At 36.5% G+C, this 13338-nt stretch overlaps 1 protein-coding gene across 3 annotated transcripts; it reads left to right on the forward strand.

The window, feature by feature from the left end:
- The first annotated feature begins 809 nt into the window (after window positions 1–809).
- Window positions 810–7841, forward strand: LOC124639822 (fructose-bisphosphate aldolase-like). Of its 3 annotated transcripts, none has more exons than XM_047177308.1 (9): window positions 810–829; window positions 1813–1925; window positions 2916–3004; window positions 4002–4176; window positions 4617–4820; window positions 5469–5584; window positions 6478–6577; window positions 6984–7183; window positions 7567–7841. In XM_047177308.1, the coding sequence occupies exons 2-9, from the start codon at window positions 1814–1816 to the stop codon at window positions 7657–7659; spliced, it is 1089 nt and encodes a 362-aa protein (XP_047033264.1). In that variant the 5' UTR covers window positions 810–829; window position 1813; the 3' UTR covers window positions 7660–7841. The 3 variants fall into 3 exon arrangements, with proteins under 3 accessions (XP_047033264.1, XP_047033266.1, XP_047033267.1); XM_047177310.1 differs by lacking the exon at window positions 810–829 and adding an exon at window positions 1209–1242; XM_047177311.1 differs by lacking the exon at window positions 810–829 and adding an exon at window positions 1211–1327.
- Window positions 7842–13338: the final 5497 nt, after the last annotated feature.

Raw genomic sequence — 13338 nt, forward strand, 5'->3', positions numbered from 1 at the left:
TGCAAAAGGCTGTAGGTAAGGCAAGAACACTACATAAACAGTTCAGCTTTTATCTGCGAAAAGAAAAATTACATAACAGACTAATCGATTCAAAGTCAAAGTTTATCGTTTTAACTCTAGTATGGACAAAATGTTAGTTGAACGTAGGTAACTATAGGATGATTACATTTAGCTAAAAATTGTTTATTTTTGAGTTTTAGACATCTGTCTGTTATATAGGTGCTGAAACAGCAAAGTCAAAGATATTTATTTAAAATAGATTTTGCTACAGGTTCCTGTGTAGGTAAATTCAGAAGCTCATAGATTTAAATTGTCTCCTTCGATTGATTTTTAGGGTGTGGTTACATTTATTAGGAAACGAGGGCAACTAGGCTGAAAGCAATCTGTAGTTATTTCAAACTACATAGAGTGCCTACCTATTTAGCCACATCATATTAGAATCCTAACCTACATACCTATTGCCTTGTAAAGAACCCACTTACCAAAAACTCTTTGAAACACGCATATAATAGTTCTGCTTTAATTAAAGCTATTGAGTGCCACAAAAGGCTACCACCATCCATCATCATCCTTCTGCCTCTATACCATATTTTTATCGGTATTTTCGCAGCATTGTCATGCTTCTCTGTCTGTCGTCATGTCACAAATTCCTACTACCTTATGTTCTCTAGTATCTACACGAGTATCGCTTAATCGCGTCCGCTTATGAATATGATACAGACCCTTATAATTTGTGGGAGTCATAAACAGCTGTCTTGCTTGAAGATCTTATTTTGTTGAATAATGTTTTGATTGGAATAGTGTGCACCGTACCTACAGTGTACAAACGGTAAGGAAAGCCCATTCTGCTGCAAATAAGTACCTTAGTAAGATTTTATTGGCTATGATTATATTAAAATTAAACCTGTCATTGGTTTTAACTTCATCTAGAATAGTTCAGCTGTTTTGCCGTGATAGAGAACCGAGTGAAGTGATGAGAGTAGAGAGAGAGGTAGAGAGGAGAGAGTAGAGAGAGAGGTAGAGAGGAGAGAGTAGAGAGATATAGGTAGTCCAAAATTATTGTTGTTTTTGCAGAAATATACGCCTACATTTTTTTTAATTAATCTAGATGCAATAAAACTGTATGTGTTAAATTACAACCGCCCGTATCTTGCGAGATAACAGCTTTACAGCAGTTTATCTGAATCTACAGTCACAAACAAAATATTCGTTTAGTCCAAGTTAAGTGCTCTTACAAGACAGGTATGTTATTATTTTATTAATAAGAAAACAATATCTACTAATTAACCCTAAATTCTTGTTAAATCTTGAGCCGTCATTAAGTTTGGTAGGTATGAAATCAAAATTAACATGTAATCCTAAGCACTAGAATTCTCGCCGCGGTGTCACCGACATTCCGGGAGGATCACTTTCCGCGACTGGTTAGAAACGAACCTATCTCCGTTTTCTCATTCTAAGGTGCCTTCCCACCAATTTTCAGTGACATCGGAACCGGCGTTATTCAGTTATAATAAATAGTTAAAATTAAATACCTACGACTTTTGCGGTTAATGTACGTTCTCTAGATGTTGTGCATCGGCCCAGAAGTCAGTGGCGCAATAAACTTAGGTACATCCATAAGACACCGACTTCCTATTACGGGACCTAACATTAGTTTTTTTGGCTTTTTAATATTTTTGGGAGTCAGTTTTATTTTTTGTAAAAAGTTTTTAAGTATATTAGATTTGTTTTTATTATTTTCCTATAGCTAAGTGATTATTGTAACGTTCTTTTATTGTGAAAATCTTAGAACGGACTTTATTTTTTCCACAGAATGCCGACATACTTCTCATACCCTGAGCCAGCGCTCCAGAAGGAGCTGAAGGCTACGGCTGAAGCTATAGTGGCTCCTGGCAAGGGCATCCTGGCTGTTGATGAAACCAACGGTATGTTTTCATTTAAATATATTTATTGATATTATGAAGCTGAATAGTTGGTTTGTATGTTTGTGGAACTGTTGGACCAATTTTTTCTATATTGATTTCTATAGTAGGTAGTTTTATTCATTTTTTTTTAACATTGTTGGATTGTTCACGTTGTAGTGGAAGGCTTTTGGCTACTTTTTATCTGGCTCTTTTCACGTGGGATGACTGGAAACCACCAAGTTTATTATAATTACAATAAGGCTAAAAAGTTGAAATTGTTTACATGTTTGCTCTAAACTGGGACACTACTAGTCGAATTTGAAAAAACTTTGAATGTTAGATAGTCCATTTATGGAAGAAGGCTTTATTAGTTTTACTGTTTGTGCGAAATAGTGGCCACTGGATGCAAGGGAAACCACGGCTATCAGCTAGTTTACCAATAATGTCAGATATCAGGAATTCATTTAGTAGGAGGGAGAGGGCGTTCCAATCTATGCGAGAATACTTCAAAAACATTTTATGATCCCACGGGATTGTTTACTACGGTAATAAAAGAAAATAAGCCATTGTGCGATGGTTATTCAACTTTCCGTCCATGAAAGATCTATGAATATTCGATCGGAGCTGGTGTTCTATTAAAATTACGCGCGAAGAATACTTATATTTTTGTTTAATTTTAGAGTACATGATGTCTGTTGTTATGTAACTAAAGTATAACTAATTTCCTAACCTGCATGAAAATATGCCTCGTCCTTTCTCAGGCTATAGACTAAAGTATCTGTCAACCAGATTTAATTTAAATCGATTTCGTAGTTTTATTGTGAACGCCCGACAGACATATTTACTTTTGCATTTAGGTACCTATATTAGTCAGAATTCGTAATGTAAAAATGTACAATTTACATAGATTGACGTAAACACTGCGTGCTGTAAAAGCCAAAATAAAAATAAAAAACAAAATAGATATTATATTTGCTTAATAACACTGAAGATAATATTGATATATTACAGAGGGCATCGGCAAGCTGTTGGCAGCCGTTGGTTTACAAAACACGGAGAACAACAGGAGGAGATACCGCCAGCTTCTTTTCACTACCGACGTATGGAACCTCTTATCTATAATCTATTCAGGTGTAGCTCGTCTAAGCTGAAGTAACTCGCCATTACGCACCTCATTACCGCGCGACTGCTGTTCTCAAGATCTCGGGCTCGATTCCCAGGTCGGGCAATATCGCTTTGTGTGTACCTGCTCTACATCATGACCATATTGAACATAGATACTATTGGCGATATGTCGCCAACCCTCAAAGGGAATGTGGGTCATTTGAGACCGAAGTGTACCAATAGCCCTATGCAAATGTCAAATTCCCGAATAATTTGGCATATTAAACACCAATCTACATAAAATGAAAGTACTTATATCTCCAAATTGCACTTTTATTTGTTCAAATCCTCTACCGTTTTGCTTCTGAATATTAAAATTAAAATTTTATTCCGTTACGAATAAAGTAAACATTTTCGGGTTTCCCATTAAAAGTTTCCCCGCCTTATGGGAGAACATGGGCACGCTTTTGTTTTTGTCAGGCAAATCTCCCCCAAGAGGCGGTATGGTACTTTCCGTAGATCAATGTTTCAGGGTACAGATGAAGGTATAAAACGCTTGTTTACTTACTTTACGAAGTTTAAATTCTCTTTGGAAGTTTTTCTGGGCCATGTATTTGGCACGCTGATGGATCAATATAAAGTTGGATTTAAATGCGTTGCGAAAAAAATGTTGAGGGGAGGAAGCGGGCAGTTGTGTTTAAAATATAAATACATATACATGTTCATTCGTATAACACATATTCATTCATTTTGTCGTGTATGAAAGATGATTATATGAATTATATACTAAGTACCTAAAAACTATGAAATTCATCATTTTAGGTTTATTGCAAAGTGACTGATTGAGCATCTGTCGTCGCTGCGTCTAGTACGTGGCGACAACGCGATACTCTTTACGTTCTCATGCTATTCTAGTACCTACACCTCTTCAGCTGGTTATCATTGTAAAGAAACTCCTATTCAACTGTCTTCAAAAAAACTGTTGATTTTCAGAACCTTTCGGAACACGTATCAGCAACAATTCTCTTCGACGAGACGGTCTACCAGAAGACTGATGATGGCACTCCTTTCATAGAACTCTTGAAGAAGAAGAACATTATTCCTGGTATCAAGGTGGACATGGATGCAGTTCCTCTGTTTCTTTCGCTAGATGAGGTTACTACTCAAGGTATCTATTTTCGTTTTATTTTAGCGTGTTTTCAATAGTTACAATAGTGATAATTATTGTCTCAATAACAAATCAAACGTTAGGCCATAGCTGGTGAAGTCATGCCATGCGAAAGATTGCCAGTGGGCATTTTTATTTATTTATTGCAAAGAAAGTAAGTCTAAATTATACTAATACGAACATATCTGTTTGAGTAGGTAGGTATAGGGTATGTATTCGAATTGAAGTATATTGTGTTACTAATATGCTGCCTAGTATTTATATACTCCAAGTATTCCACAAAATTCTGTGCTAATTAAGACGTGGTGTAACTATATGCCATTAGGATCATAATAATTACACCAACATGATCCTTACTTCTAGGATTTATTACTCTTTATTTTAAGACGAAACCTACATAGGTAATAATTTATATTCTTAAATGTATTTTCTTTCCTCAGGGCTGGATAACCTAGCAACCCGTTGCGCCGAATACAAGAAGCAAGGGTGTCGCTTCGCTAAATGGCGTTGTCCCCTCAAGATTGGGGAGCACACACCTTCAGTTCAGGCTATTAATGACACGGCTCAGGTCCTCGCGAAGTACGCTTCTATCTGCCAGAGCCAGGGCTTGGTGCCAATAGTGGAACCTGATGTTCTTTTGGATGGTGAGTAGAGGATAGGTAGGTGATTTTCGACCATGACGAGATCAGCCATTCAGCAAAGTTTTGTGCAGATACAGGTGCACTCCCTATTCCTTCACTCTCATAGTCAGATGGGACTGTAATCCGACACGACCAGAGAGAGATCAGGCATTATATTTAAAACCTAAATAAAGTTCTCGTCTGTCTATTTTCCAACTAGAGTAAAGTCAAATAATTAGCTAAGTTATCTTTTATGTTTTAAATGGTTAGATATTTTCGTTATATGTAGCTAGTATTTTCCATGGGATTTCAGTGAAATCTCGGAAATCAGTCAGTATAAATTAATCAAACAAGACAACAGCTAAGTTAACAGCAACATTACTTACTAATTATTTAGTTGAGAAGTTTCACATATACATAGTTTGAACTTGGAGGGCTGAAACCACGTAGGTATGGTTTGACTTTGATGGGCTGTCTGTCTACGTATTGAATGACGGGTGTAATTCGTAACCTGCCACTGTTGTGAATAATTGAATAGGCAACTATTCTATTAGTTGTACCGATTATTTGATTCCCATATTATAATGAGAAATTAATTAATTTCGTTCAACAGCAATTTCTACATAACACATGCTGGTTTTACTACGTAGATGTCGAATATTTTGTTACCAGGCGATCATGACATCGTAAGAAATCAGAAGGTTTCGGAACAAGCACTCGCAGCGGTTTACAAGGCGTTGAACGATCACCACGTCTTCCTTGAAGGAACTCTGTTGAAACCAAACATGGTTAGTATAATTCGTACTTGTATTACAGATTTCACAGAATCCAATGGTGATCCGCAACTCAAAACCCGATGACCCCTAAAAATATCTGCGAAGCGATACGCGCAATGTTCCGTGACTTCAAAATGTTTGAACAAAACGATACATACCTATAAATCAAATCGTTTAGTTTGCAATTAATATGGGTACAAACTTCGTTGCTCGAAGGTACCAAAATAAGATCTCAACCTAGTAAATAGGAGTTCCAACATACTCTACCTACCTAACGACTCTTTTACTTATAAAACTACGATATTATTCATGTGACCAACAAACCACATACAAATTCTAGATATCTAAAAAAAAAGTCTTTGTCAATCCACACAAATACTAGGCTAGCAGCAAAGCGAAGTAGGTCGGATCTTAGCGTTCGGATTAAAAAGCGTATTGAAGAGAACACAGGCTTAGCACCCCTTTGACCTATTTGCTCCCTTTCAGATGAATTAAAGTAGCTTGGAATAAAGTGATGAGCTCTTTATTCATAGGAAACGTGATCTCGCATAATTAGTGTTCCCGATCTATAAACTAGAGGGATTTACTGCCTTTTATTGGATTTTCTTTTATGGAAAAATTGAGAGAAAATCACGTTTTTTTTAATGCGATAGTTCCTTGAATGGGTTGTATGTAAATGGTTGGATTTCATTTGTGTGAAAAGAATGAGGGATATAATGGGATATAAATAATCTTGTATCATAAACTGTGAATGCAATAAGCTTAAAAAAATCGATTTTGATATCTGGGCAGGCCATTATAAATAGATCAATGGCAATAGACATATCTTTGCCAATATTCAACCCTATGCTTGGCGTTGATTAAGTTAGAGGAGATATTAACTACTTACTGTCCATGAATTTCAGGTGACTCCAGGGCATGGATGCTCTAAGAAGAACACTCCTCAGGAGATAGCCACAGCAACTGTGACAGCATTATTAAGAACCGTGCCAGCAGCTGTTCCAGGTATATTTTTACTTCTCTATGCTCCCAAAACATAAGGTGAAATAATACTAGTTCCGGCTTCGCACCAATAAACCTTAAGCTATGATACCCCGTGTCCTATGGAATCTACATCGTGTCCTTAGATTAAAAGTAGCATTACTAGGGAGCTTCGGTAAGTGAACAATTTTTATACCAAAGACATTTTGAAAATCGGTAGTAGTTTCTGTATGCGTGTGTGTGTTTTGGTTCTTATTCCTAAAAAATACCCATACGTACACTTCAAGCAGTAATATTGCTTATACATAATATACATAACAGACTACTTTTTATAGGCACGGAATGTAGTTTTCTCAAGAAACGAGTGAAACCGCTGAAACGGTTAAAACATTAGACTATGCTAACAAAACCCCTTTTGTAATTCTTCCAGGAATCGCCTTCCTCTCCGGTGGTCTATCAGAAGAAGAAGCTTCGGTCTACCTGAATGCCATCAACCGTGTGTCCTTGAAGAGACCTTGGGCTTTGACCTTCAGCTACGGCAGGGCACTGCAGGCTTCTGTGTGGAAAACTTGGGCAGGCAAGGATGCGAACACTAAGGCTGCTCAGTTGGAACTGCTGAAAAGGACAAAGGTATAGTTGGCTTGTGCCAAACTTAATCCTGGTTTGAAAAATCAGTCAAAATTGGAAATTAGTTGCAAGCCCAATAAGGTTGGCGAGAACTGTTTACCTTTATATTATATTGGGTGTGTCATACCTAATCAAATTAAAATCATATCACGTATACTTTTTGATATTCTATGGCGAATTGTAAAAAAATAACCAAATCCCTTCAGTGGTTTAGCCACAGGAGTAGTTTACATTGTGTGTAGTTTCCTTTTATCAAACATTTTTTATTGACTTACCTTTAGAGATTCCATATTTTCATGGCTGATTTGAGTACTGTCTATTATCTATAATTGTAATGTGTATGTTTATGTAAAGTTGTGATTTAGGGTCATTTATTTTTGTTTCAGGCTAACGGATTAGCTTCCTTAGGCAAATATGAAGGTGGTTCCGCTACATCAGCCGGCAGCAAGTCAAACTATGCAGCTAACCATAGATATTAACTTAAAAACTGTTTGTAGATATCTTGTACAAATAAAAAATCATCAACATCATCATAAGAAGCCTTTTCATCGATTCACTGCAGGGCACAGACCTCTCTCATGGAGAAGGATTGAGCGTTAATCACCACGCTTGCTCAATGAGGTTTGGTGATTGAAGGAATAAAATCATTAGTAATTTTTAATGTTTTTGTTTTGTTTACACTGCAGGCCAATTAAAGAACATTATCTTATTTTTACACCGTCGGAGACATTGTTATAAAATTACTAGCTATCTACGCATCCGAATTTACAAGTATACTTACAGTTTATCCATAAAATCGTACCCTAAGGTAGGTAAGAGTACATAAGAACCATAATTCAGCACCATAACACTTCAAAAACCGTCATAAATCTACCAATTTCGACCCGAAAATCTGCCATACCCTTTAAAAGCTCTAAATCTCATAAACTTATCCCTTTTTTCTCGTAAACTCTTTACGATAACTTACTAGTTACACTCGATATCCGCGGTTAAGTCATATTTAGTTCAAATAGTTGAGAGACCAGATATCCGTGAATATGCTGACCTAGTTTTCTTCAAGGGTTAAACTGTACCCCGTAGATTGCAGACTAAACAGTCGCCCGACAGTTGCCTCAATGGTTGGCAAAGGATTCTTTTAAGGGCCTATGCACACCACGTTTTTTAAACGCGCCGTCGACGCGCGTTTGTAGCGATACAGACGCGATACGCACGCAAGACAGACGCAGCCTGTAGACCTTTGCACACCTGTATACATACAGACGCGCGTGTGTAGCGATACAGACGCGATGCAAACGCGCGTGTGTAGCGATGCAAACGCACGTTTGTATCGATACAGACGCGCCGGTGCCGCGCGTTTGTATCGATACAAACGACAACAAACTGCTGTGCAGGATAAAAACGCGCCGGCGACGCGCGTTTAAAAAACGTGGTTTGCATAGGCCCTAAAGAAAACCTCAAGTTTATTCACAGTTTTCTTCAATAAATTAAATCTACATAATTATTTGCAAAAAAAAAAGAAAAATTAAAACTATGTAATTAAAAAAATCATCCGCGTCGCTGTCAGCGGGGATCATGCCCAAAAGGCTGGCTGCTTTGCCATGCTTAACGGCAATGAATATTCTTAACCGAAGTATAGGCCTGCTTTGATTTCAACGAGTTTTCACTCGCTCTGATACCTACTGGGTAAATACCCTGATCTTCGTCATGTGTGTATTATCATTCATCTTCATACTGATTTATGAACCCTAACAAACTATCGGCCGACTGAAAGTTTGCAGGGTGCGGACGGTGTGCTCTAGAGGCAGTTCGAATGAATAATAGACTCGTAAAATATTCGGATTTTATGAGCAAAACGCTGCGAATACGCGGATATTTATTATATGCCGTCGGATGTTTGGGGATATTTTTGTTTTGCTTGGTGGGATATTTTTTGGTGTGTACTAGGGTAGCAGAAAAGAGAAGAGCCAAGACACCTTTTTATTATTGTTGTTGGTTGGGCATATTTTCGTTGTTTTGTTTTGCTTGGAGGCATATTTTTTGGTGAGACGCATACTAGGGTCACAAAAATGAGACCAGCCAAGACGCCTTGAACGTAAATAAAATGGTTAGGGTACAACAAAAATACATTGGTTTGTAATTCGGTGTAGTCTTTGGTATTTCTTTTTATATTTTTGTTTGTTTTACTTAACTTATTACATTTTCAGGCGTTATTTTCTCAAAAGCACTTTTGATCAAACAAAAATGTCCATTCATTCTAAATTCTGCATATTTCAAAAGCGGTAAACAAGCCTTCCTACGACTCAATATCCTTTCATTCTAAATTCTGCTAATTTCAAAAGCATTAATTACGCCTTACTACGGTTCAATAGCAAAAAAATAATAAACACAGCTTCACCGAGCTTAATTCTAGTCGGTGTTAAATTAATTAGCTGTCCGAACGCCGGACATCCCGGACAGTGCAATTTGCAGCATCCGGCTAGCCGTCCGGGTATTAATATGCGGTTTCTCTGATTTAAACGGTTGTTATACACGAATGGGGTTGGTCAGGCTTGATTTAATTTTACTTGTCTTGTTTCTGTTGACATAAGCGTGGTTTGTGGTAGATATGAATTAATATCGTTGGTTATGTAGAAGTCACATATAATAACCAGTAGTCATCTGCTTATAAACTCGAATTTACTGCGTAAAATAAATGCATTAGCTAAAATTATAAAAAGAAATGGCTTGGACCTAAGCCATCAAACCATCACCAAAGCAAGTGAGAAAATTCTTATGGTTGTTTCTTTGAATCTCTGTTTCAATCCATTGCGGTTTGGAGAGAGTCTGGGCCTCGGGGCAACTCAGCGAATTGGATACAAAAAAATCAGACCACTCCTTAAAAAAAAAATTGATTCTAAACTGTCAAACATTTATGCAGTCCTAGTACTTTAGCTTTAGCCCAGTCTGTCTAGGTACCTACTCAAAATTTCTCCACCCTCTCGAAACTTAAATAAAAAGAAAGAAAAGGATCATCAAAACACAACTTCTTAAACATTTATGCTGTCCTAGTACTTTCAACTTTTGCTTAGTCTATCTAGGTACTTAAAATTTCACCAAAGCAGTTTCGTAGAAAAAACTTGAGCATTAAAACTGTGAACAAGTTGGCCTGGTGTCTGAGATCAACATTAGCTATTCTTACAAGTTTCTATAATAAAATGCTGCGTTTTGAGAATACAAAGCACTTTAACAAAGTTCTGAAGTTTTGGTTGGGGCGACGAGAAAGGCGGGTGAGTGAGTGACAAGCGGTTTTAAAATCTAATTATCCTCGTGCAACCTTCAATTTCCATAATAAATGTGAAATAATGGTGATGGTGTAGTAATTATGTATATCCTTATCTCATTTTCTTTGGGTAACTAACTTCGTTATGAGTATGACAAATTATGCTAAAGTTCAGATGGCCGTGAGAATTCTGAGATTCTCCTGTAGGCTGCTGAAAGCAGTACGAAATGCTTCGAAAATAATGCCTTTTGATTCACTCGTTTTCTGAGGGAAAGTTTCCTACATTCCTACAAAGTTTTAAATGTGATAACTGTATGACAAATTCTTAAAAATCCCTTTTCATAACTGCTCATTTCGTAGCCCAACATAGTTTACGTCTCATCGTCTCACCTGCTTACAGAAATATTTTCAAAATTCCATTCCCAGCGAAACTTTGCAAAAGTTTCAAATTGAAACTTCAAAGATATAATCATACAGTGTCTGCCAGTCAATCAAACAGTCAAACAAAGTTTTACTTTACAAAGCCTTGCATTAATAATGAAAACATTTAGGTACACTTTGGAAAAGATGAGAGAAAATTCGTCTGTATTGATAGAAATATATTTTTAAGGTTCTGTTTCAAGAGTTAGATGAAATAATAAGTGAAAAGCAGTCATTAAAATCATTGTGATTATAAAGGTCTGTGAATGTGTGTATGTATGTACACATTTCATGTGTATAATTGCACAAAAAGGTCAACGGATTTTGATAACAATTATTAGTATTACAATTTTCGGATCTAGTATAGGTACTATCTATCTATCTACCTACATATACTTTTTATGCGGGTCTCGAAGTAGGTCCTTCAGGAAGTTCCTTCGGGATGAAACCGCTTGTAGACTCTATTTAAAACATGTCTAACGAAAATGCACTGAGTGAATAAAAAAGAAATGGCTATTACTTAGCCACGACAGCCCCTTTATTTAACAGCCACAAAAAACGTCAACATTCTGACACAGGATGGTGCTTTTAGTTCTACTCTATTCCATTAAAACGTTCACAGAGGTAACTTTATTTGGACGGTAAAAATAAAGCTTTTCCAAAACCACTGCTATTGACAGTTTGTGGAAGCCACAGTTTGCGAATTTAACCGAAACCCCGCTTGATTGAATTTAAATTATAACGTAGATATAGAAAAATGCTTTTTTCAATTTTTGTAGACTGGTCGGTTAAAGTGTCGGTGGAAATAAAAAAAAATGGTAAACGGGCGTGAGGACAGGGTTACATTTTTTTGATTCTTAGGTATTAATTCGTTCTTTGGATGTTAATGTTATCTATACCAATAAAAAATGAGTACTTTTTTCTTTTTATTTGTACATTCTAAAGGTTCCGCAACTACAGACTATCTCCGTGCAACATAGATAATATTTTGTTCGGATACGAGAAGAAATAACACCTAGCATGCGGATAAAACCATGGGCGGAAGATAGCGTTCAACTATTTCGAAGTTCCTATCCCTGTTGTCTTAAATATAATTACAGATTTTCTAATTGGATAAAAACAATACCATCCCAATCCTTTGTAATAAGAAAAACAGCTCATATCGAGAACGTTATACATGCCGATGTAATTACGTAATCATATAAGCGGCTTCCACATTCATATACTCGGAATATTGCTTTTCTTTTACCTACATAAGAAAAATAAGGTATTTTTATACCGACGAAAGGAGCTTATTTTTCCCTCGGCCAATTTTGTGTGGATTACATATTGAGAAAATGAGTTGGTATTGGCAAAGTTTTTTCCATATTGTGTAGGTGTCAAAGTAGCTATTATTATGTGTGTATGTTATTTTTGTTACCAGGCGTTCATGAATTAGAGAGAGTACATAGTTGCTTACCCATTGGCTCTTCAAAAAAGACACTCAAACAAAATGAATGTACTTAATTAATATTGTAAAGCTTAAGACTTTGTTTGTTTGCTAAAGGCAGTAATTTGATTGTCAACTGGTCCGATTCGTAAAATATTATATAGTAACATAACTCAATTATTGAGGGAAGCTGTAGGTTATCATGTCAATTATTGTACGGAATTCTGTGAAACGTCATTTGTTATACGGAATCCTGAAAAGAGAATCCAAATCGTATTTTTACATGCAATATCTGATCGGACGCTGTCAATCAACGTTAAGAGCACTCTTTCTTGAAAAACTTTTGTAATTTAACCTCCTATTTTGGGATTATTGTGTAAGTTTCAGAAATAAAAACAAAAAGGTCCCAATTTTGTAAGGGCCGTTGACCGTAAATTCTAGGGTTGATCGTAAAACCAGGATAGCTTTTGTCGTCAAATCAAAATGAAAAAGAATTGGATGGGTGGTGTAACCAAGTCAATTTATGTTTATGAAATTAGTTGACACGTCTAACAATGTAAAACGTTCCTATTCCCGTATTTTATAACCGACTAGCCGTTTTCGATTCGCTTCTCATGGGAACTACTGCCCGTACCGGGGTAAAATATAGCCTATGTTACTCGGGAAGAGCGTAGCTTTCGAACAGTGACAGAAATTTTCTGATCGGCAAAGTAGTTTCGGAGGCTTTGGGGACAAACAAAAAAGAAACTGTTTATATTTATGATATTAAGATTTCTCAATAAGAGGAGGTGTGTGTTTGTATGTGTTTAGGTTTGTTCGAGCATAAGTCCACCTTACCACGCGACGTGGGTGAAACCGTTGGCGGAAGCAACAATATTAAGAAGCAAACTGCCATCAAATGTTTTCAAACGAAAGCATTTTCCATAATAATAGGTTCCTTTGTACAAATAATGAGTTTAATTTCATTGTAACAGTAAATTATAATGAGCTTCTGTTCAAAGGGAAAGATACCAATCTTTCTCTTTGTGGAGTTTTGGGGATTATATATTT

The sequence above is a fragment of the Helicoverpa zea genome, chromosome 19, assembly GCF_022581195.2.
Source record: "Helicoverpa zea isolate HzStark_Cry1AcR chromosome 19, ilHelZeax1.1, whole genome shotgun sequence".
NCBI lineage: Eukaryota > Metazoa > Arthropoda > Insecta > Lepidoptera > Noctuidae > Helicoverpa > Helicoverpa zea.